At 34.5% G+C, this 25,347-nt stretch overlaps 2 protein-coding genes and 1 long non-coding RNA gene across 3 annotated transcripts in view; 2 read left to right on the forward strand and 1 right to left on the reverse strand.

Moving 5' to 3' along the window:
* Positions 1-7,207: 7,207 nt before the first annotated feature.
* LOC111876824 (uncharacterized) lies at positions 7,208-9,419 on the reverse strand. The gene is made up of 5 exons (XM_052770867.1): positions 9,299-9,419; positions 8,286-8,966; positions 8,043-8,192; positions 7,877-7,944; positions 7,208-7,588 (listed from the first exon to the last, which is right to left on the reverse strand). The coding sequence occupies exons 1-5, from the start codon at positions 9,417-9,419 to the stop codon at positions 7,208-7,210; spliced, it is 1,401 nt and encodes a 466-aa protein (XP_052626827.1).
* Positions 9,420-11,330: 1,911 nt separating this feature from the next.
* Positions 11,331-25,347, forward strand: part of LOC122197632 (uncharacterized) — a 43,042-nt gene continuing 29,025 nt past the window's right edge. Inside the window, exon 1 of the long non-coding RNA XR_006191244.2 lies at positions 11,331-11,820. This is a non-coding gene — a long non-coding RNA (uncharacterized LOC122197632). The remainder of the gene's footprint in view (positions 11,821-25,347) is intronic.
* Positions 19,051-21,140, forward strand: LOC128133193 (uncharacterized). Its single transcript, XM_052770259.1, has 7 exons — positions 19,051-19,171; positions 19,246-19,369; positions 19,454-19,678; positions 19,835-19,966; positions 20,047-20,184; positions 20,264-20,484; positions 20,827-21,140. The coding sequence occupies exons 1-6, from the start codon at positions 19,068-19,070 to the stop codon at positions 20,426-20,428; spliced, it is 888 nt and encodes a 295-aa protein (XP_052626219.1). The 5' UTR covers positions 19,051-19,067; the 3' UTR covers positions 20,429-20,484; positions 20,827-21,140.

Raw genomic sequence — 25,347 nt, forward strand, 5'->3', positions numbered from 1 at the left:
CTAGGGATTTCTTTGAGTACGCTTCAACATTCGAGGTGAGTCTCCTCACCATATCAATGGGTCGAAGGAACCAAGGCCATCCCATGTTATTTAGTTGTAGTGGTTATTTGTGAATATGCTATCAATGTGTTATGTATTCATGTAAAGACCATGTGGGGGTTCCCATGGCAATTAGATAAGGCCATGTGGGGGTTCCCATGGCAGGTAGTTGAAGACCATGTAGGGGTTCCTATGGCACTTACTAAAGACCATGTGGGGGTTCCCATGGCACTCGGAGTAAGACCATGGAGGGTTTCCATGGCATCCTTATATGTTTATATGCACGACTTATGTGGACTTATGTGGTTTCATGTGGGGTATGTGTAACGTCCATAAAAATTCAACAAATTTTAACTTTTCAAAAACAACCCATTTTCATAATGTTATTACAAAAAGGTTTTCAATACAATTATTATCAGAGTCTTCCCAGAACCACATCATAAAACATAATCATGAGGAGCAGTATGATCACGTCTTTGCCTTGCCACGGTCTCAGGAAGAACCTGAAAAGCAATAAACCACAACTGTAAACCCGAAAGCTTAGTGAGATACCCCCAAAATACCAACCACATATACCATACACGCATAACATGCCATATCATATCCGATCACAGAACAACCATGCACTTCGGGTCTACTATGTGACTGGTCCGCCGCACCGGCCAACAGTCCACCTGGTCCACCCTCCGAGTCTAGCCATATACATCGAGTCTGTAGTGTGATTGGTCCGCCCACACCGGGCCTTCAATCCACCTGGTCCACTCTTTGAGTCTAGAGTGTGACTGGTCCGCCCGCACCGGGTCTTTAGTCAGCCTGGTCCACTCTCCGAGCCTCGACATGTCTGGTCCGCCCTCTTGGGGCCTACAGCCTATTCGGACCGCTCGATGGGCCTTCGGGACAACCGGTCCGCCCTGAGTATGTTGGCCTACAGCACAAAGCAGGACCCGCCTCAACCCAACCCTAATCCAACAACCATGTGTACATAAACATTCAAACATATAACTATTTACTCTCAATCAACCGATCTAACAGATCACATAACATAACATCCTCCCTACCAAGATACCGACCTAACCGGTCACTAGCATAGCACCATCCTATATACCAGGATACTGACCTTAACCATGTCTCTAACATAACACCATCCTAACTACCCAGATGCAAACATAGCAAAGCAATAACATAACAACGATACCCAGATCTCAGTCCGATAAAAGGGCCGGCCTTGGTGCCTTAGACCCTGTTGATATAGTGAGGATAACTCACCTCGCAATTGCCGACTGAACAGATAAACCCAAGCTGCTCCGACCACCGATACGATCTCCAACACTGGCCAACACCAAAACTCTTAACTCAAAACAAAAGCTAACAATTACTAAAATGCCCCTGGAATCAACTGGTCAACCCTTGGTCAAAGTCAAAGTCAAAGTCAACCCCTGACTGACTTTACTCGTCGAGTCAACCTGATGACTCGCCGAGTCCCAATGCACAGCACTTCCCCAATCCGCAACTCAACTCGCCGAGTCACCCCGAGACTCGCCGAGTCCCACAACTCTGAGTCCTTTCACACTCGACTCACCGAGTCATCCCTCGACTCACCGATTCACAGCTCAACCAGAAGAAAGGTTAGGACGTCACGACCAGACTCGCCGAGTCCAAGGCTATCTGCAACCAACTCGTCGAGTTGTTCTTCCAACTCGCCGAGTTCCTGCCCATATTCAACCAACTCGCCGAGTTGTTCTTCCAACTCGTCGAGTTCCAGTCTATCTTCAAGCTACTCGCCGAGTACACCCTTGTGACTTGCCGAGTACCCCTAGATCTGAAACCACACAGAGGCTTTCCAAGCCGTGCAGAAGCTCTAAACCATAGATCTATTCTTTTACAAGCCATCCATCACGTAAAGTGGCAAACTTTACGTGGATCCAAAGAGATCTAGGCATTTTACACTCTAGGGCTAGGGTTTGGGACAAAAGAGCTTCACCAACACTCAAGAATCGGGACTTTATGACATATAGGACCATCACAAGCTTAGATCTGAAGTAGCATCCTCAGATCCAAGCTTCTATCTCAAAATAGATGCCATATCAACCACCACATATGAACCCATGAAGAAAATAGCTTAAGGAAATGGTTCCTTACCCCTGGAATGAGCCCAACCAACTGCAGATTCTTGATCTCCCCAAGCTTCCTGATACAAGCCTCCAATCTTCAATCTTAAAGCAACAAAGCTCTTTCCCCAAGCTCTAATTCACTCAACAATGGGGTCTCCTCACGAATTTAGGGTTTCTGGAACTCAAGGAATGGTAAGGAGGCTGGGGAGAAGATATGATGTTCTTTATATAGGGCTCAACCCTCGAAATTACGGTTTTCTCCACTCAACACCAACTCGCCGAGTCCACCCATGCTACTCGCCGAGTTGGTCACTTACCACGCGTCCAGAGTCGTGACCCTACTCGCCGAGTCCACTCGTGCACTCGCCGAGTTGCCCTTTCCCATTTACACTTTTAGCCCTTCAACTCTACTCTTGATATTCCGGGATGTTACAATATGTTATGGAGAACTCACTAAGCTTTGTGCTTAATATTTTCAGTTTTTGTTTCAGGTACTCTAGTTTTCAAATTAAAGAGTTTCGGACGATCGTGGTTGGATGTCAAGCCCACCAAGCAAATTACACCCTTTGATTGCTAAATAAACGTAATATAATGGTAAAAAGGGGTATCGATCCTCGAGGAAATGGTTGTATTCAATCACCAATGCAATTCAATAGAACTAGTGAAATTGAACTAATTAACTACAATTAAACTAAAAGGGGGGGGGGGGTGTTTGATTACTTGAAAACTAAAATACTTGAATAACTAAAAACCTTGCAATTAAGCAAGTTGATGAGATGCTCAAAGATTGGGAATAATTGGTTAACTAGGGGGATTCAACACAATGAACATTTGTGTGTTTATCATTAGGATCTAATACAAAGCTTATCCTTCATCCCGAATTGGTTATAGCAATCATGAAGCATGATATGCCAAGATTCCTCATAGGTAGTATGGAGGTTGGGGAAGCCCACAACACACCTTCTTAATTAAGATCAAAGGTCAATTGAAGCAATTAATCCCAAGAAATCAATTAGCCTTAAGAATGAAGGAATCCCCAATTCTTAGAGGATGTCAAATGCTTACACATCCATAAAGGAGATATGATTCATAAGCTAGAGATGATTTCTACCATCATAACGCCTTTGTTCTAGATAAATTCAATGATCCAATGCAAAATCAATGAAATAAATCAACCATTGCTCAATCGAATACTAAGCTCATGATCAAAGCATCAAATAAGCATAAGAATTGCAAACTAGAATCATAAACATGGAATAAATTGATAATCAACATAAATCCTTCAAAACCCACAAACATTCATTGGTTTTCAGCCAAAGTCAACCAAATAAGAGTATTAGCCACTCATGGCAACAAAGTAACAAGAACAATAATCTAATTGCATAAAGAAACTACCTAAGATTTGGAAAGATGAAAGGAAATGGTTTCTAGCTCCCAAAATCGCCTCTTGCAGGTCTCCAATGGTGGAAAAACGTGAATGAGCTTCTAGATCTGATCCCCAAGGGTTATGGCAAGCCAAAGGACCAAAATGCCCAAACTGGGCAGTTACACGGGTACCCGCGCGACGAAAATTCCACCCGCGTAAATGTTGTAGTAATGCTATTGGTCCACCAAGCCACTCCACCCTTCCACTACCAAAGATTCCTTTGGTCCCCCTCCTTGTCCATGTAATTTGAAATGCACCAATCATCATTTAGCCACCAAATGGATGCTCCAAGCCCAAAATTTGAATTTTATGATCCATCTTCACAAGCCCAAATCATCCAAGCCAATAACTTTCAAAGCCCAATTCTTCCTCTTTGATTCCGCCAAGCCTAATAATGCCTCGGGAGCCCACTAAGCCCATCTCCAATTAACCCGCAACCGCAACAAGCACCAAAAAACCTACAAAATATCTCATGCAATATAACAAGCACCCGGTATGATCCATAATAAAGAAAATAAAGAATATACAATGCAATAATAATAAAAAGGGTCTAAAATAATCTAAAACAAACTAATAAAATAAGGAAATAAAATAAGCTATCAGATCGCAACACATACACCCGTGTTTTCCGCAATATGTGATCTTTGAGATTGGACTCTGATAATTGTTTTATTTAAAATGCTTTTCAATGGTTTGAACAAAGTTACAATAGTGTTTTGAATATTGTAAAAATGAAAATTTTTACCTTGGATTTTTGGGATATTACAAATCCGGTCTCGACTCCTTCAGATCTTCGCTCCATATCAACTTAACGGCCATATAACCTCTATCTAGACCCTCAAAACGACATATACGAAGTTTTTTATCGCATAAGTCGAAGTGGATTATCAAAGATTTTTAAAAGTGGAGGAATGATGGTGCATGTATAGTTGCACTAAGGAGGTGTATTTACTATGGAATGTTAGGGTTGGATTGGAATGAGGAAACTAGTGGTGGCTTAGGAATTAAGCAAGGTAAGTGGTAGTACCTTGGAGGGAATTTTTCTCCCAACTTTTATGGTCCATTTTCAAGGCTGATTTTGGACTTGCTACATGTGGATTTATGTCACACCCTCGAACCAGACAGTGGAAACGTCCAGGGGTTGGGTGACTTCATCTTGTAATATCATCATAGTGTGTATAATTGATTCAAAGACAACATCATCATCATACATGAAATATAACAACCATCATAGTTACATCAGTGTGTTGGTTTACAAATTACATTCCTAATGTCAAATATATGATGATAACAAAAATACACAAAAATACACGTGTTCTTGATGACCAACCTGCTAAACGATTCCATGAGAATACAAGTTATTTTGAAAACAGTCAACATATATAATGTTGGTGAGTTCATAAGCATGTTTGTAAGAAAAGTTTTGTATCATTTTTAAACTCTAGAAAATCCGATATTTTCCGCAAAAATTGTTCGAGCGTTTTGTTTCAAATCTTATACTACAGCATGTGTGTTCATATTTTGAAAATGTATAAAGAGAGAGTTCCAGAAATTTCTATATTTTCTGTTGTAAGTAAAATATAACGTATTGTATTTGTTTCCCAAAAAATCTGATATTTTATGTCTGTAAAAGAGTTGTAGTCTTTAAACCACAATAAGTTCTTCCACTACTAGAAAACTCCTATTTACCTAAAAAATCACCTACGGAATAAAATCTGTTGGTAATTACATACGAAATGCCTACGGAATAACCACTAAAATATTTGCCCAAAATCACTTACAAACTATCTACATATTAGCAACAAAAATAATTTATGTAGGTAATCCGTTGATAATCACCTACAAATTACCTACGAATAATAATATTATATTCCAAATTAGAATTTTGTAGTTATTCCATAGGAATTTACCTACGGCATAGCGACAAAAAATTCAAAAATCTCAATATTTTAATCGACTTATAAGTATTGTAGGAATTTTGTACGCAATTAACTACATATTACCTATGGATATGAAAAAAATGGAACTTTTTAATTATTCGTAGGTAATTCGTAGTAAACTATTTTTTCATTTCTCTATTTTTAATTAGTGTTATTCATTAATTCATTATTATAATGAGAAATATAAGAAATAAACATAATATATATATATATATATATATATATATATATATATATATATATATGTGTGTGTGTGTGTGTGTATGTATGTATGATCTATAACTTGGATAAAACAAATAATCAATGTATAAGAATGTTTTGAAAAAATAAAGCGAAAAAAAACGACATTCAACCATTCGAAAATGAAAAATACAAGGAAGCACTAGGTAATTACCTATAGATTATCTACAGATTTTTTTAGTATTTTTCATTTTCGAAGGATCAGATGTCTTTTCTTTTATGCTTCAATTTTTTCACAACAATATTATATATTAATTAAATTGTTTTCTCCAAGTTATACATCATATTAATAAACATACATCCATGTACACAGTCGAAACTCATTACTCATTTCAAGTTTAATCATTTTTGTGTATGTATTTGTATAAAATGGTGTACATGGATGTATGTATGTTTATATGATGTATAACTTTGTGAAAACAAAGTAATCAATGTATAATAATGTTGTGAAAAAAATGAAGCGAAAAGAATGACATTTAACCTTTCGAAAAATGAAAAATACAAAAAAAAAAAAAAATCCATAGGTAATTGCCTACGGATTACCTACGAATTTTGTATTCCATAGGTAATCTGTAGTTAAATACCTACAAATTACCCACGGAATACAAAACTCGTAGGTAATCCGTAGGTAATTGCCTACGGCTTACCTGCAGATTTTTTTGTATTTTTCAATTTCGGAGGGTTAAATGTTGTTTTTTTCGCTTCATTTTTTTTCATAACATTATTATACATTGATTAATTTGTTTTCACCAAGTTATACATCATATAAACATACATACATGCATATGCACCATTGTATACATACACATACACAAAAATGATTAAAATTGAAATGAGTACCGGGTTTTGATTGGATGTATGTATGTTTATATGATGTATAACATTGTGAAAACAAAATAATCAACGTATAATAATTTTGTGAAAAAAATGAAGTGAAAAAATAACATTTAACCCTCTGAAAATGAAAAATGCAAAAAAAAAATATGTAGGTAAGCCGTAGGCAATTACCTACAGATTTTTTTGTATTTTTCATTTTCGAAAGGTTAAATGTCATTCTTTTCGCTTCATTTTTTCACAACATTATTATACATTGATTATTTTGTTTTGACCAAGTTATACATCATATAAACATACATACATGCAGTGGCGAATCCATGATTCAAACCCACGTGTGTCTGATTAAAATGAAATGATAAATCAAACAGGTCTAAAAACTTAGGTTATCGGGTCGGTTTGTCAATAATAATGTCTTGGCTAATTATTCATTAACTTTAATACCAAAGATCAAAATAATTTTAAAAAAAAATCACCAAAAGTGTCTTACAATTGTTCACGACGAGTTGACATTTTTCTAAAAAATCTATGATTATGTCGTTGCTAATACTATCTAACACATCTTTCTCAATATATGATACTAGACAGTCATTCATAAACTGATCACTCATCTTATTTCACAAATTGTTCTTTATCAACTTCATTCCGGAAAACGCACGTTCCACAGTGGATGTTGCAACTGGAAATGTTAATGCTAATTTTAGTAGAAGATATACCATTGGATATATTGTATGCTTGTTTGTTTCAACCATCATCTTTGCCAAGTTTCCAATTCCCTTCAAGTTTTTAAACCTTTCATCACCTCGTACATCCACAATATAATTTTGAAGACTTGCTCTAAGTGCTCCAAGGTCATGTTCTGGGAACTCGTTAGAATAAAACGTAGCCATCTTGAGAAGCTCCTCTACATTTAAAGCTTGAAAAGACTTACTTGGACACAAAGAAGCCATGGAAACAAGTAATGACATGTTTATTTCATTAAATCGGTTGTTGAGCTCCTAGGATTGCATATCTATGACCACAATAAATACATCAACTTTGTAGTGGTGCAAGCAGTTAATCTACGAGTTAAATACAAGAATGTGTTAATGATTAGTTAAGAAACTTGAAAAAAAAGTTGTAGTTGCTAACCTATGAAACTTTGCGACGACTTGTTCCACTATAATATGGATCTTCCATATTCAATATTTCAATATCACATTTTTCACAAAACAAAGTTACATCTTTTAAAACGATTCCCATCCTTCCTCCCGCATATGATTAAGCCTGTCCTTAGAGGATCTCACTTGATGCATTGCATTTACAATATCCTGGTCTTTTTTTTGCAGCGTGATGTTCAAATCATTTGTGACCCCTAAGATATCAACCATCAAGTGTAAGAAAAAATAAAATCAAAAGTTTGTAAAAACTTTAGGAGACGGCGTGCTTCTACTCTATGATCTTGACAATTACTATTAGCTTTAACGTCTTCAAGTACTTCACAAATAGAAGAATACACTCTCTTGATATTTAAGAGTGAACCAAAATGAGAACCCCAACGAGTATCACAAGGTTGTTTGATACCAACTTCTTGATTCAAACTCGTACCACTTTGAATCTCGCCTAAAATTAACAAAAAAAAATTAGCAACAAAAAGTATAAATCAATATAAAATAAAAATAAGACAAAATAAAAGAAACCTATAGCCAATGCTACCACCACTTTTGTTGTTTGTGTCTCTCTTAATGTCTGTACGTTTATAAGAAGAACCAATCATGTTTAACAAATGAGAAATCAAGTCAAAAAAGTCATTAATGTCCGGGTGATTCTTTGCAACAAACACAAGTGTTAATTGTAACTGGTGAGCAAAACAATGAATAAAATGTGTAGATTTCACTTCATTCACAATCAAATTCTTCAAGCCATTAAATGCACCACTCATGTTACTAGCTCCATCAGAACCTTGTCCTCGAATCTTATGTGGACTCAATCCACATTCTGTCAGAAATGAATAAATAGTTGTCTTTAATGACAAAGTCGAAGTGTCACTGACATGTTTTATGCCAATAAATCTCTCCACAACAACCCCTTGACTATTCAAGAACCGTAAAACCAATGCCATTTTCTCTTTACAAAACACATCACGTGATTCGTCTACTAAAATTGCAAAGAACTCACTTTCGATATCTTTCACAATAACCTTAGTAGTTTCCTTTGCTGCAACATGTACAATATCCTTTTGAATTGAACTACTTGTCATTTGTGAATTCTTTGGAGCATTCTTTAATACAACACGACCTACTTTATCATTTCGATCAGCATAGAACTGAAGAAGTTCAAGAAAGTTACCTCTATTAATCGAGTCTTCACTTTCATCATGACCTCGAAATGGTAAACCTTGTCATAATAAGAATCTAACGCAATCAATAGAAGCATTTAATCTAATACGTTGGTTGGTCCTAACCAAGTCACTTTGCTTATCAAAAGTAGTAGCTATGGATTGTCTTTGGTTCATCAAATTTTGACACTTCAGGATTGCCATATTATGTGGAGCTCCATTAGTGTGATGTTCTAGACTCAATCTTTTATTCCAAGTATTAAATCCATTTTTTACAAAATGATCTGAACCGCCTTGGTTTTTTATCTCAGGTTTAAATAAATAACAACATAAACAAAATGCGGCTTCCAATTTTATACTATACTCTAGCCAATATTTGTAATCATTAAACCAAGAAGGATTAAATCTACGAAGTCTACCTCCAATATCTCTTTGTTGGAAAGAATGATCTCGAGGTTGACATGGTCCTTTTTGCAAGTAGGCTCTTCTAATTTCATCCCGTTGATTGACATGGTAAACTTCCATACTCGGTCTTTCTCCTGGATCCGCGGGAAGTGTATTTAAGTCAACTCTCATATACTTCGAGGGATGTGTTTCTTCTTTACTATTTCCACGCGTTTCTTCGTTATCATTAGATAAAGAGCTTGCATTATCTTTTTTTTTATAAAACCTTAACATTATAGCTGAATCAAAAAATAATTATTGCAAACCCATAATCATCAATCAATGTACTAATTAAAAAAAAAACTATAAATAAATAACACCAAATACGATATAAACTCTATGAATTAACAAAAAAACAATATGATATAAACTCTATGAATTAACAAAGAAACATATTTATTGTTTAATAATACATATGAACAACATAAAAAAGCAACGACTTACATATGTATTTATGGACAAATTTAACATATTTTAACTTTAAACTATGTAACCTATTCCCTATGCCATGTGCTGTCAAATTCAATGGTACATATTTCATAGACTTTGACTGTTTCACATATCATATCCATATATAAATATTTAATTGTTTTTTAGTTTTATAGTATTAAAGTAAGAGAGAACTAGAGAATACATACCTCAGACCTCACGTCTCAATCTCTCTCACAGTTTTAAGAACACAAATGCAGTAGAGAGTTTCTAGGAGGAAGAAATTGGCCACCGGAAAAAATAAAAACAAACAAAAATCGCCAACAAATAGAAAGGGAGGCTACCACAACAACGAATGTGGAATGACGGCAACAGGTTATCACAACAATTATGGCGGATTGGCGGTGGCGCCGTGGCGGAGAAAGGGTTTAGAGGATACGCGGTTGAGGATGCACCGAGAGTCTAAACCCAGAAATACTGAAAAGTGTGTCTAGGGTTATTTCTTTATTCTATTATTCACAATTTTTTAAAATTTTTTTACATATTAGATGTGTGTTTTTTTATTATATGTTAAGTGTTAAGAAAAGATGATTTCGTAACCATTTCATTATATGCTTTCCTTATACATCGGTGGCATTATTTATGTAAAATTAGTATTGTTACAAATTTCTAATTTTGTTTCATTGGACCATAGGTGTCCATTCTATTTTATAAAGAGTGTCAATCTCAAAATATAATATACAATGTAATTTTTTTTCAAAATTAGGGGTGTCCATGCACACCCTTGATTATAAGGTAGCTTCGCCACTGCATACATGCATATACACAATCAGAGCTCGGTACTCATTTCACTTTTAATCATTTTTGTGTATGTGTATGTATATAATGGTGCACATGCATGTATGTACGTTTATATGATGTATAACTTTATGAAAACAAAGTAATCAATGTATAATAATATTGTGAAAAAAATGAAGCGTAAAGAACGATATTTAACCTTTCAAAAATGAAAAATACAAAAAAATTATGTAGGTAATCCGTAGGTAATTGCCTACGGATTACCTACGAAATGTTTTGTATTTTTCAGTTTTGAAGGGTTAAATGTCATTTTTTTCACTTTATTTTTTTCACAACATTATTATACATTGATTATTTTGTTTTCACCAAGTTATATTGTTGGTGATTTTAGTGTCACCATATCATTTTAAGTAACTAGACTAACATGTGAGCTAAGGGCTTCATAATTTGTACTCTAATATATGTACGGGGGTAGTGCGGAGTGCACGCATGTATAAGATTGAATTAGAATCTAGTTCGACGACTAGTCGAGGGTCCGGGGGCAGCGCCCCTAGGTCCGGGGTTTCCAAAGAAGTGGCGCCCCTTTGGCGGGGTCTAGGTGCAGCGCCCCTAGCGGGGTCCAAGGGGCAGAGCCCTTGGATACATTAATTAGTATTTTTTTCACAAATTTATATACAATATCAACAAAAAATATTTTTTGTATTTCTTTTAATACTATTATGATAAAAACAAGTAATAAAAATTTTAAAATTATTGTTTAAAATATTTATGTTTAAAGAAATTGTATTTTTAATTTCCGTTGGAGATTTGTAGGTAATAAATCATATTTTAATTTTCGTAGTAGATCTGTAGGTAATTACCTACGGATTACCTACTACTAACAAAAAAAACCCGGTACTCAAACACATTCCTCCTTACCGTTTCCTTTTTTCTCTAACTTGAAGACGAAGAACCCTACATCGGTTTGGAGTGCCGCTGCCGGAATTTCATTTACTAAACACTACAGTGCCCGTCGGAATCGTATGTATTATTCTCTCTCCCCCTCAATTTTGTTTTTCGACACTTGTAATCACCATTTGACGAACCCTAGATAAATTTTAGTTTCCGGTGGTTTCTCCACTTCACCGCCACTGTCGTCGGTATCTTCCACATTCCTACTACCGCAGCTGTTGCCGGTTCCTCCCACTCCCCCGCCACTGTCGCCAGTTACTCCCAATCTACCCCACCGATACTTGTAATCAGGTATATCATTCACAACTTCGAAAATTATTTGAGAGGTTTGTTTAAACTTCAACCTGGTATATATGTGTTGTATGTATAAGTATGTATCAATGTATATGCTCAATTTCACATCAATATGTTGTATTTATCAATTTGTACAATTTCACATCAGTTTGTATCAATGTATGTATATAAATGGCTTTATCAGTTTGTACTTGTACCAAACAACATATAACTTGAAATAAACATAATAAGAACATTACTAGCTAAATTAATAACAGGAAAAAAATAAGAATATAGTTGAGTTCAAGCATGAAAGAGACATTCCTCAATATGTTGTATTAGTGTATGTATATGTATGATTGTGTCGATGTGTATATGTTACGTAGTAAGTTTTCATTCCTTGTTACACCTTCGTTCAACAAGTAGATATTCGTGGTGTCATCCTAATTTGCTAAACTGATGCTGATTTGATAAAATAATGTATGTATTAGTATTTGTATTATTAAGTGGTTAAATGGTTTAGTTGTTAAATTGTATTGTTAACTTTTTGTTTTAACAATTTTAAATAATTACCTTTAGACGAGATGTCACAGAATAGACATTGGATGTACATAATGAGACTCACTAAGGATGGTCGTTTCGATCCTGGATTTGGACAATATGTCCATGATTTCTTGGAATTTGCTTACACCAATGCAACAAACATTAAACCTATTATTTAAGAGGGGGTGGAGGTTTTTCAAATTAGATGTCCATGTAGGAAATGTAAAAATCGTGATTATAATATCTGTGCACAAAATCTATATGATGTTGGATTTGTGAAAGATTATTCAATATGGCATGCACATGGTGAATTATATCCAACACAAAAAATTGGTCAATCTTCGAAGCCGATACCATCTCAAGTCATGGCTCAAGAAATTAATAAGGATGTTGGTGATTTTCCTAGATACCAACAAATGGTTATTGAAAGCATGGACGAGGCTAAGGTTCCTTATTATCAGCAAGGACCACAACACCCAAATCAATCAGCCCAAACTTTCTTTAAACTAGTGAACCAAGCGACCGATCCATTGTGGGACGGGTCTCTAAAACCTTCCACACTCTCAACCACTACCAGATTATTGAATTGGAAATCTGAGTGTAATGTTACAGACTCGTCATTTAATAGACTACTTTCGATAATCAAAGACAGTCCACTAACAGGTGCGAAGCTTCCTGATAACTTCTACGAGACCAAGAAAATGTTAAAGCCATTAAAGTTAACTTCACAACGAATCCATGTGTGTAAAAACCATTGCATGCTATTCAATGGACATCATTCTAATTTGGATCACTGTTTAGTATGTAATGAATGTAGATACACAAAAATTGGTGGCAAGGTTCCTAATCTAGTCATGACTTATATGCCAATTGGACCGAGATTCCAAAGGTTGTTCTATTCAAAGAAGACAGCTCAACATTTGACTTGGCACTCAGATCATCAAGTAGATCCTGAAAAGATGATACATCCGAGTGAAGGTCGAGCATGGAGTCATTTTGATAGGGTCTATCCCGATTTTGCACAAGAGACACGCGATGTCCGTCTTGGGTTGTGTACTGATGGATTTAGTCCAAACATTTCAAATGTGAGTCCTTCTTTTGGGAGCTTCCACATTGGCGTCACTTGTTAATCAGACACAACCTTGATTTGATGCATATCGAGAGAAATGTGTTTGAATATTTCTTTCACACTTCCATGGGCACCCCTAGATCCAAAGACAAATTGAATTCAAGGAAGGATACTGAGGTTCTATGTGATAGACCTATTTTAAACCCCGTCAAGGATAACAATGGGAAGGCTCGAATGAAGAAGGGAGATTACACTTTAGAAAAGGACCATGTTAAATTAGTTTGTGATTGGTTGAAAAAGCTGGAGTTTCCAGACGGCTATGCTTCAAACATAGGGAATTGTGTAAACATCAAGGATGGTAGTTTTTATAGCTTCAAAAGCCACGACTGTCACGTGTTTATGCAATGGTTGTTTCCAATTGCTATTAGAGGGTTTGTTCCTAAAATGATATATATGAGGCCATTACAAAGTTGTCCATGTTCTTTCGTGTATTATGCTAAAGAACATTGCATATGGAGGACTTATATAACATGAAACGTAGTGTTGTTCAAACCATCTGCAAGTTAGAGAAAATATTCCCACCGAGTTGCTTTGATTCCATGGAACACCTAATCATACATTTAGTTGATGAAGCTATTATTGGTGGTCCGGTATATTATAGGTGGATGTATCAATATGAGAGGTAATCACACTGTTTAACATGTTATCAAATGTTTTATAAGTTTTTTTAGTATTCCTAACACATTATTGATAATTTCAAAATATAGGAAGTTGGGCTTAATAAAAAGAAGAATTAGAAAAAAAAAAATCAAGGGATGTGGGTTCAATCGTCAATGAACATCTAGTGAATGAACCCGCTACCTATTGTTCTTTATATTTTTCACCTACGATTGAGACACGTTATAATCGAGAGCTGCGGAATTTCGCACTGTAACATCACAACTCTTTAAGTGAACAACCTCTACTAAGTGTGTTTGTTGTACCATCAAGAAGGTTATATGAAAAGGGTGGAAAGCAAAAATGGATGACTCATGAAGAACACCACAAGGCGCACACCTACATTTTACTAAATTGTGGAGAAGTTACCCCTTACATCCAAGAGTTTTATGAAGTTGCTCCACGAATGTATCAGGGCGAACAAGTTGCGAGTCTCAGAGATAAATACTTTGCTCAATGGTTTGAGCAAAAAGTAAGTAAAACTAGCAAGTAAAACTAGTTCAATAGTAGTTATTAGTATTAATGCATCATTAAATAACACAATATGTTAACGGTCTTCAATGTAGGTAAGGCTAAACTCAGATGGAAGTGCTAAACATCTAGAAGCCTTAGCACGAAAACCAGAGCAAATGTTGAGTATCATAACGGATACTTTGTAAATGGTTATAAGTTTCACACTCCAAAATACGGTAAAGTGCGTGCGACGAATAATTATGGGGTATGCGTAATGGGGAGATGTATAATGCTGAAGAGTCAGATTACTACGGCTTAGTGGGTGAGATACTAGAGATTAAGTATTATGGCATCGAACCCTCGACTGTTGTACTGTTCAAATGTACTTGGTTTGATAACAACAACGGTGTAATCTTTAACAAAAATAAGATGGTTGATGTCAAATACAAGTCTCAACTTCAAACGAATGACCCTTTTTGCTTGGCATCACAGGCGGAACAAAGTATTTTTATACACCATACCCTGCAATGACTAGGGAAACAAAAGATTTGTGGGCGGTTGTCAAAACAAAACCAAGAGGTGTATTTGAAGTCACCCAAGATGAAATTGATGCAGACGGGTTCTTTCAGATTTATGAGCAGTTTGAATTACCGAATGAAGTAACTCGTACTGACCGTCTATGCCTAGCATTAAATACAAATACCTATGATGAAATATTTGATGAGGACAGCATGTGATCTCAACAGGATCAACATGTAGAGTCTGTGTATTGTAAAAGTCGAAGTGGTTGTTTCCTTTTGGTTTCGCATATTAGTTATTTTACTAAGTTACAGTTTTATGCAAAGTGTATTGTAATAGACTTAGTATATTTTTTGTACACTCAGGTTTCCTATAAATAGGGACTGAGGTTAGAAGTAGAAAGAACTTTTGAACTCGAGTATTCTTTCTGCTTAAAGCATTGTAATTAGTCTTCATCAATATAAGATCTGATTAATATTTACTCGTTGTGTTCTTACTTTTCAATCATTCAATCATAATTGTTTTCATAATCTCGATAACAATTATCTTCAATTGGTATCAGAGCGGGTCTTCAAGATCAAGGTGATTTTTGAAGAACGATTTTCGGTTTGGCAATTTTTGTCGCAATCTGAACAATTTTGGTGAGTCTCTCTCTATGATCTCTTGTAATATCTGATTCGTGCGTTGCGTTTTTGATTTGTGATCATTTGACTCGTTGGATCTAAATTTTGTTGAAAAACCCGTTTGTTATGATCCAATAAATTTTTCATTGATCAAGCCTGATCCAATCTCATATTCGTTTGGTTGATTCGATTCTAAATTAGCAAATGTTCATTTGAATCAAAATTTGGCCCAAAAACAATCAATTCCAGTTTACTGTTCATTTGATTAAAGCTGAGCCCAAATTGTATCTAATTGTTCTTGTTCTTTCTCGGACTGATTCGCAAATATGTTTGCACTTTCAATCTTCAATGAGATAGATACTGTTCACAATCGGCCCATTAATATGCATTTTAATCCAATATCTGTTAATCAAACCCAAAGATTCATCCAAATCATATATATGATTCGATTATTCAGTGTTCGTTCTTTGTCATATGCATTAAAGAGTTGTACGTTCTTGACTTGTTGTGTTCGTGTTTCAAATGTTCCAATTCCATCAAATTTATCATTCTGAATGATCGATTGCCATTTGTTTTGATCAATAAAATAGCTGTCTGAATCGATTTTGTGTTATATGTTCGATCTTTAAATCGATTTTGTTCAAGTTTTGTTTAGAAGTTGATATCTTAATCTTTGAGTTCCAGTTCCGTTTCATGATTTCTTAACTAATCGATTTGAAGTATCGATTAATATCAACTTATGAATCGATTTTATATAAAAGGCTCAATCTCAAAATCGATTATGATTAAGTTACTGTTCAGAAATCAAAAATTGGATCTTTGATTTGAGTTCGGTGATGAAATCCTAAAGCGATAATCAAGAAGAGTTGAATATGATGAAGAACAGGATGATCATTCTTCAAATATGATGTTTAATCTGAAAATCGATCTAAGAATGAGACATTTGGTGTTTATCGATTTTTCAGTGTCGATGGGCTAATGAAAAGTGAAACCTAAAGTCAAAATTGATGCTTTGATTTTCGATCAAGGAGTTTTAGTTCAAAAATGGTGATGGTTATAATTTGAAATCGAAAATTGGTTATGCCGACTGGAAAGATTTTGGAGTCGATGTTCAAAGGAGATGGCTTGGGAACGAACTGAGACTCGCAATCGATGGTTGATGATTGAATGAACAAATTTTTTTTGGGAAGAACTGTGATATCAATGATCTAGATTGCAGTGAAGTGTCGATGTTCGCAAATTCGATTGTTGGTTGGTTGTGTAACGAAATGCGAAGATATTACAGGAAAATGAAAATTTTGATTGCTTGTTTTGAAGTCAAAATCGTTTGTTGTTTATGATAAATGCGAAATTGTTCTCTTGGAATGTGTTCGCATCTGAAAGGTTTTTGAGTTCGCATCTATGGATCGATTCTGATGATCACTGGGATTCACATATGGGTGACTCAAAGTTGAGTTCGCATATGGGTTTCAAAACTAATTTCGCATTTGGTTAATTGGATTAAGAATGCGAAGGTGATTAACAGTTCGCATTTGTTTAGATGGATACAAGATGCGAAGTATTCATGGTTTGTAGATGTGTGAAGCATATGGAAGATGCGAAGTATTTCACTGTAAAATGTGAATTGGGGAAGAAAACAAATAGTTTCAAATTTGATCCCTTATATTTTCACAAAATGAATCAATTGGTCCAACTTCGCAAAATGGGATCATAAAATGACGAAATTGCAGAATTTCCAATTCTTGTCCCTGCAGTTTGTGCGAATTTACACATTCAACCCAGTTTCGCAAATGGGATGTGATTCGCATATTTGGTTGTTTTTGGCGCAACGGGTCACTGCAGAATTTTGAAATTGACAATTTCTACCCATTTTTGAGAAGTTTTGTCAAAGGCAATCCATGAATGACAATAAAAATTGATTATTTTTTGGGTTTTCCGGATTGAAGCACAAAGTTTATGCCACATGTTAAGGGGGAGTTTTGACATGAAAATTTCCAAATAGAGCACGTTCTTTTTCCTTTGGAGTTTTATAATCAAATTTCGATTATAAAAATGGGGAGAAGTTTTACATGGGAATTCGAACTTGAATTTTTCATATTACGCGGATTTGAAGACCAAAGTGATCTTGAAGTTGAAGCCTATGAGATGATGCAATTGGAAATTCGGAAGTGATGTATTCGAAATGGGTTTGGTTTTATTGAAGATTTTTGGGGTGTGTTTTTATGCGCAACTTTTGGGTGATTATTTGGAGTTAATCATTCGTTGCTGCTCGGATTGTATGGTCTCACATCCTAGAGCCCAAATTGAAGAGTCGTGGAAGAATTGAAGATTGAAGTTCGTTTCGACATGTGTCACCTTTGAGGCTCGAACCATGTAGTACTTGACTTTGGAAGATTTGAAATGGGTCATTCATTCCTAACTTTCAGGGGGAGAATGTTGGGGTGCAAAGTTATTCATTCATGACTTTGTAAATGTTTGACTTGTGTAAACCCACTTGTATGTGGTGCTTTAGCCTTTAGACCCATTTGTTACTTAGAGTGAGAGAGAGACATGTAAACACCTCTATAAATAGTGGGTTCATACCACTTGTAGAGGTGTGCTTGAGAGATGTAAAAGTGAGTGTGTAAGTGTGTGTTATTTATGTAGTCTAGATCTAGATCCTTTTTGTAACACCATATACAATCAATACATCTCTTAAACACCCAAATCACCATGTTCAATTGTGCAAACTTAAATTCCGCATGCCAAACCATGTTCTTTTGTCACTACACAACATGAGAAACAACTTGAAGATGAAGATGACATAGAGGATAATGGAAATGAACTTGTTTATTCTAACGACGATTCTGATTATGATGAGGAGTGATGTTAGGAACATTGTTTATTACTGTGCACTTCAAATTATTACAATTAATTAAATGACATGTTCACTTTAAGTTATTTGTGATTTAAACTTTATTTGTGATTTATGATACGAATATTATTAACATTGTTCTTGGTTGTACATGTCAATCTTATATTATATATCTGACTTTTTTTGTGATTTATTAAACGCAGCATGTCGGAACGAGGTCGGGCATCTTTCTCTAATCTGGGTGGAAATACAGGTGGTAATTTGCATAGAGTTGTGTCGTCACCCGACTCTAATCTAGGTGGTAGTATGGGTGGTAACTTACAACGAGGTCGGGCATCTTTACCTAATCTAGGCATCGCTAATCCCCAGACAGATTTTGCGGTGGTGTTTAGTCAAGTTACCCCACATGGCCTTCAAATGATTGGTGGCCATGCCGAGGAGGGTTCTGATAATTATTACATTCAGGACGATGATTTGTGGTATAAACATGCAGACACCTTACCACTCGAATGTTGAAGATACGTCGGGTGGCTCTAATGTTGCAGATTTGCATGGTTCTCATTTTCCGTTGATCCACCGGGATGGGAAGGGGTTAGCCTTTTGTTATTTAAATTTATGATTATTGATGTTATCATTATACTTATATAGTTATTTCAATGTTTTAGGTTTGCAGACCATTCTATACATGGGTTAATTGTAGAAATGGCATGGGATTGTTTGGATCATGCTTGGCCTACATATAAGAGTATCCCACGGGAGGTTGTGAAACAATGGTTTGCGCGTTTTATGGTAATAAATTGATTATTTGTTTGTATATTTTATCCTTATTTGATTTTAATTTGAAAATTAAGTTTACCTCTTATTTTTTTGCAGACTCGTTATCGGTGGAATTCACAAGAAGAAGGTGGCATCTTCGATTGTTTTGAGAGTGTTTTGAAAGTGCGTTTTAGAGACATAATGGGGGCTTTTAAGAAAACATCATCAAGAATGGCAAGAAAAGCAGGGCATACTATCCATGAAATTAATGACTCATATCAGATCCTCCAGAATTTTGCTCCTCGTCCCATACATGAAGACGTGTGGAGGCGTTTGTGTGTTGTAAGTGATCTGGTTCATTATTGTTTATTTTTGTTTCTTATATATATATATATATATATATATATATATATATATATATATATATATATATATATATATATATATATATATATATATATATATATATATATATATATATATATATACTTTTTACAGTATTGGGACACAGATGAATGGAAGAAAAAATCTCTTATCGGGAAAAGGAACCGTAGCACTTCTGTTGATTCTGGGGTGACATCTACGTATACAAGCAGCAACATCGAAGTCAGCGAGACTCGTAAGCAGATGGTATGTAATCATAATTATAAATTATATTAATATGTTTTCTCTTGGCACCAATTACATCAACTATATTTTCATTTATGTAGAAAAAGTTGACGGATAAAAACCCAGACTGGGTCGATGTGTTTATGAAGACACGTCTTACAACAGAGTCTAAGGCAAAGTATTTTAATGGAGATGGTGAGGGATTGCAATATATCACTAGTACAGCGCAACAGGCATATGTAAGTTATCTTTTATCATTTTCATATAGACTGTTTTGGTTTTCTGTACAATTAAAATGGTGTTGTTTTGATAAATTAGAGGAGGCATATAGGAGAGACCTCGTCGAGAGGTATGGAGACGATCCGACTCAGCAAAGAACTAATGATCCTGAGTTGTGGGCCGCCACACAGATGCAGAGGTAGGGAGGGAAAGGCAAAGGTCACATATATGGGATTGGATCATCTAATCTTCATTTTGTTGTAAGCGGTACATATTCTTTTGGGTCTACCTCGTCCTCGGCTGAACAATCACAACAAGAGGTATACTTATTCGATAAATGCATTATGTTTTATAGAGAAAAATAAAAATATGTTGTTGCCATTATGGGTAGTACATGGATGAAAATAAAGTATGTTGCTATTATGGTTAGTCGAATTGAAATGGATTGCTTATTATGGATGAATACTATAGTATGTTGCTATTATGGATATTATAAGGTAAAGTATATTGCTATTATGGATTGTTGATATAAAATAAAGTATGTTGGTATTATTGATTACATTGCTTATATTTTCTTATAATGAATTAAAAGTAGAGTGCATTGCTATGATGGTTTAAAAGTGAAGTTGACTTGCTGATTTTAATGTTCTTACCATTTTTAGGTGCTAAGGTTGAGAAAGAATTTGGAAAACATACAAATCGAGATGCAAGCTAAATTGGATTTGCAATTGAAAGAAAGAGAAGTTGAAATGGATGTACGATTTCAAATAAGACAACATGAAATGGATGTGTGACACGCTCAATTAGAAGAACAAGTTGCGGTCATTTTGAGAAAGTTGAACCCATCGGGTAATTCGCCTAATAGTTCCTAATTTTATGAATGTTAAACATTAGAAATGTATTAGACTATAAACAACTCATCCGGTAATCCGCTAGATAGTTTCTAGCTTTTTGTTAATGTCAGTGACATTTTATTTTGGCCGGTAATTCGCTAGATAGTTCCTAGCTTTTTGTGAACGTTAATGTAATTTTATTTTGACTGGTTGAATATGAATGTAATCGGTTTTTTATGCATTTGTAATGTATTATTGGTTTTTCTGTATTTTAGGTAGAAAAAACCTGGATATTTTTCAGTTTTTTATGTTTTTTTTATTTAAAGAAAATCATTTAGCTATGGATTTGCGACATATAAGTATGTCACAAATAATTGGAAAAGTTGTAGGGAATAAGTAGGTAATATTTATTGTAGGAAATCTATAGGTAATATTTTTTTGTAGAAAATGTAATATTTATTGTGGGTAATCCGTAGCTAAAATTTCGTAGGTAATATGTAGATAAAAGTTCCGTAGGTAACCTGTAGTAAAACAACATTCGTAGCTAATCTGTAGGTGGCTAGAGTTGTAGGCAATCCGTAGGAAAATTACCTACAGAAAATTCCATAGGTAGTCTCTAGGAAATTCCTTAGGCAATCCGTTACAACCATTTACCCACGAGCTATATTCCTTCGGAGCTTTTTCCGTAGATAATCCGTAGGTAGCTTTTTCCTTAGGAATTTGTTGTAGGTGATGGAGCAGTTCTCTAGTAGTGTTCCATAAATTTGAAGGCAGGATCATTTACGTCGCCAAATACATATTATTCAAAACATCAAAATTGCTTAATGCAGAGACTTGGTTTTTTTGAAACATAGTGACAGACTATTGGCCCCAACATACCGAATATACATAGTTTATTGCTCGGCTCAAAAGGACAACGGATGTGGAGCTACAAACGGCTATCCGAGAATTCCAATAGTGTCAGATTTTTTGGTAAGTTCGATAGCTATCGAGTTGGAGAGACGCAATGATCAACGCTGGAACAAGCACTGGTGGTTCATCGATGAGATAGGTCTCTATGCACATTCCATTTGTTCGACAATAATATTAGTATAGGTTGATAAAATATTTTAAGGGATGACATCGGAGATTTTTTTAATTAATATATTTTTATCAGATCCTGAAATGTTAAGATGGCAATCATTTTCATAAAAACATATTAAAAAAAACTCTAAAATCAACCCATTATTCCTAAATATTTATAAACCAATATCATCGAATGTATAAAAACCAATGTCAACAATGAACCACCATAGCCTATTCCAGCGTTCAATCCATCTCTCAAACTCGATTGCAGAAGAAATTAGCAAAAAGCTCAGATAACCTTTGGAAGTCTCTGATAATAGCCGTGAAGCTCCACAGTGGTCATTTTGAGCCAACCAATAAACTGTATAATATGGCAAGGTGAGCCCTAAGTATGTCAGATAATATGGGATCATGTTGGATCAAACAGTAAATGTTTTCGTATTTCGTGATTTCTCTTCTTTCCCCACATTTAAAAAAATAATCAATTTCGACATAGAGGAGTTCTACATTAAGCAATCTTGAAATTTTAAACAATATGTAATCGGAGACCTAAATGTTCAAACACACTAAATATTTGATGATGCTCTTCAAAATTTTAAAAGAAATCAGGGTAATTAGAATCAAGAAATCGGGGTAATTACATTTGATTGTGTCTTCAGGGTCGTGGAATCTTTTGAATTTCCTACATGTATGCATGCTTGCGGTTTGTAAAACAATGAACATCAACTAATCTAGAACACTAAACTTTATCAAAGTTTTCATGAATTTATTAGAATTTGTATGCTTTAGAAATAAAAAAACACGAGCATGAAGTGACATGAAACTCTGAATATTCAAAAAGCTTTAGCATGAAGTGACATGAAACTCTGAATATTCAAAAAGCTTTAATAAGAAAATTAGAACCCATTCAAAACTAAGATATCATGGGTTTCATTTTTTGAAATCTCAAAAACAGTCAAAATGCATTGTACATGTATGACAAACTAACTTTCTTGATTAAAGCAATAATCTTTATTTTTTTCCAATCCAAGTACAAATAAAAAATAACTTCTCTAAATACCTAAGTATCTTACCACAGGTAATCCCGATTCATATTGATGATTGCACTGTTGATGTTGAAAGAACTCAACATTGGGGACGTTTTGAGATGGATAATTTGCTTTGAGTTAGTTGTTTGGGTGAACTGAAGGTAGGTTGAGGGGTGAAAGAATAATTCTCAAGATGGAATTGTTTGAAGGAAATTTGTGTGTTTGATAATGAATTTATATATAGGTTGATTTAGAGGGTTGAGTTTTGATTTTAAGCGATGTGGGACATGGTAATTGAGGAGTTTTAGTGATTTATAGGATAGTGAATGGTGATGAGTTTTAAGAAAAAAATAATAATAATAACGTTGCTTGAGGGATAAGTTTGGACGGTGGAAAACTGAAGTTATAGATGAGAAAAATTTAGTAGCGTGGGAATTAGGTAAAAGCCGATGGTGTTTTGGAATAGATTTAGGTTAAGATGGAATTAAAGGTTTGGATGCGTATGTCGGTGTGTACGTAAGAGGTTGGTTAGGATTTTGATTTTAATTTTAATAGAACATGTTACGATTTTTTAAATTGAAAACAACTATACCATTTTTAATGGTCCTTTTTTCTTAAATTGAAATGAAAAAGTAGATCATGCGACCCGTATTTAAAACAATTTCGATCGACCCGAAAAAGGTATCATTTTCATATCCAACCAAATCCTTGATCCACCATTGGGTTGGGTCCTTTACAAACGTACAAATTGAAAACAAGCTCCGTATTTTTTGTTTTAAAAATTAAGTCGAAACACAAAACAGAGTATTTGGATATGGTTTCGGTTTTGATTTTGATTTTACTCATAATATTATGGAGTAAATCAACGGTTGGCATTAATTTACGTTTTAATTCAATTTTTGAAAAAATATGCTAGTGTCTTTTATGTTACAAAATACATCAAAATATTAGAGAGACTAATTATGATATTTTTGGAAGAACATTAGGACCATTATTATCAATTTATTAACAACCACTAACGCCGAAAGCATACGGAGGAAATTTGCAAATATACAAAATTTATGTGGCGATAGTGTGAAATCCGAAAAGTGTAAGGACGAAACATGGCAATGTATTACAAGTGGCGTAGGCATAATTTGCAAATTTTCTATTCAACAGAGACTATTTTTGTAATTTGTGTTAAACATGAATCGTTGCTAAAAAACTACACAATAACTTTTTATGAAAATTACATTGACAACTTTTGTAATTTGTTCTCTACATATAACTTTTGTAATTTGTTTTCTACATATAGACCAAAACTACCAATATATGAAAATCTTAAACTTGTAACTGTTTTTGTAAAAAATAATAATATAAATAAAAATGATAATCATAATAATAATAACCTTCACAATGACCTTTTCTGTAAATTAAAAAAATTATAAGACCAAATCTATCAAAATCTAAAACCTTTGCGGCAAAACTCCAAAACTAAAATCTTTTTGGTCAAAATTCCAGAAGTAAAAAATTTATTGTTCATAAAAACTTTTGCTTTATTATATATAATAATGAGTATGTGGTTACATGATTCTATTAGGTGTGGTCTAAGGAGGTGTATTTGATGAGGAAATCAATATTTGTATGATAAGGTAGTAAGATAAATGAGGTAGTAAGGCATCTACAATAGATTGTCAAAACATCCCTCTACATTCCTTATAACTATATTTAATTTTTTTCTACAATCTATTGAACTCTATAAAGTTCAATATAACATTACAAAAACTAATTTATAATATTTGTGTAAGAATTAGCAAACTTTCATTTATTTCATTGAAGAGTTCAATAAACACTGAAGTCCAAATTCATTGAATGACAGGGTGACATCTCATAATGATAAATTTTTTCCATTGAATAACAACTAGACTGTAACAATTGATATAAATATGTCAATCGTGATCATCATTGTAACAAGACATATTGTGTATTATTCCTTATCCTTGAGTGCAATTTAAGCCATTATACCTAAAATTACATATGGAATACCTTAAAATTTCTCAAAGTTGACGGTCGTTGACGGTCGTTGACAATCAGAAAACAATTTACAAAATAAATATTAATTAATATCCAAAACAAATTGCATTTAGTATACTTGAGAGTTATAGATAAGAATTTTGAGTAGAATATGTTCTCCTGATTATGTGGATATAAAAAACGTCCAAAACGAAGATCGTATGAGGAAATTACGCCTCTTTCTAGTTATAAAATCAATACTTAT

This window comes from Lactuca sativa, chromosome 4 (assembly GCF_002870075.4).
Source record: "Lactuca sativa cultivar Salinas chromosome 4, Lsat_Salinas_v11, whole genome shotgun sequence".
NCBI classification, from domain to species: Eukaryota; Viridiplantae; Streptophyta; class Magnoliopsida; order Asterales; family Asteraceae; genus Lactuca; species Lactuca sativa.

What these genes read in the sequence shown, in the direction of transcription:
- LOC111876824 (XM_052770867.1), bottom strand. Translation starts at nt 9,419, where the DNA reads ATGTCAATCAACGGGATGAAATTAGAAGAGCCTACTTGCAAAAAGGAC. An exon ending in CGTAGATTTAATCCTTCTTG is followed by an intron (nt 8,967 to 9,298) that starts GTTTAATGATTA and finishes TATTATGACAAG; the next exon opens with GTTTACCATTTCGAGGTCAT. An exon ending in TGAAGACGTTAAAGCTAATA is followed by an intron (nt 7,945 to 8,042) that starts GTAATTGTCAAG and finishes TTGATATCTTAG; the next exon opens with GGGTCACAAATGATTTGAAC.
- LOC128133193 (XM_052770259.1), top strand. Translation starts at nt 19,068, where the DNA reads ATGCAGACACCTTACCACTCGAATGTTGAAGATACGTCGGGTGGCTCT. An exon ending in AATGGTTTGCGCGTTTTATG is followed by an intron (nt 19,370 to 19,453) that starts GTAATAAATTGA and finishes ATTTTTTTGCAG; the next exon opens with ACTCGTTATCGGTGGAATTC. An exon ending in TGTGGAGGCGTTTGTGTGTT is followed by an intron (nt 19,679 to 19,834) that starts GTAAGTGATCTG and finishes TACTTTTTACAG; the next exon opens with TATTGGGACACAGATGAATG.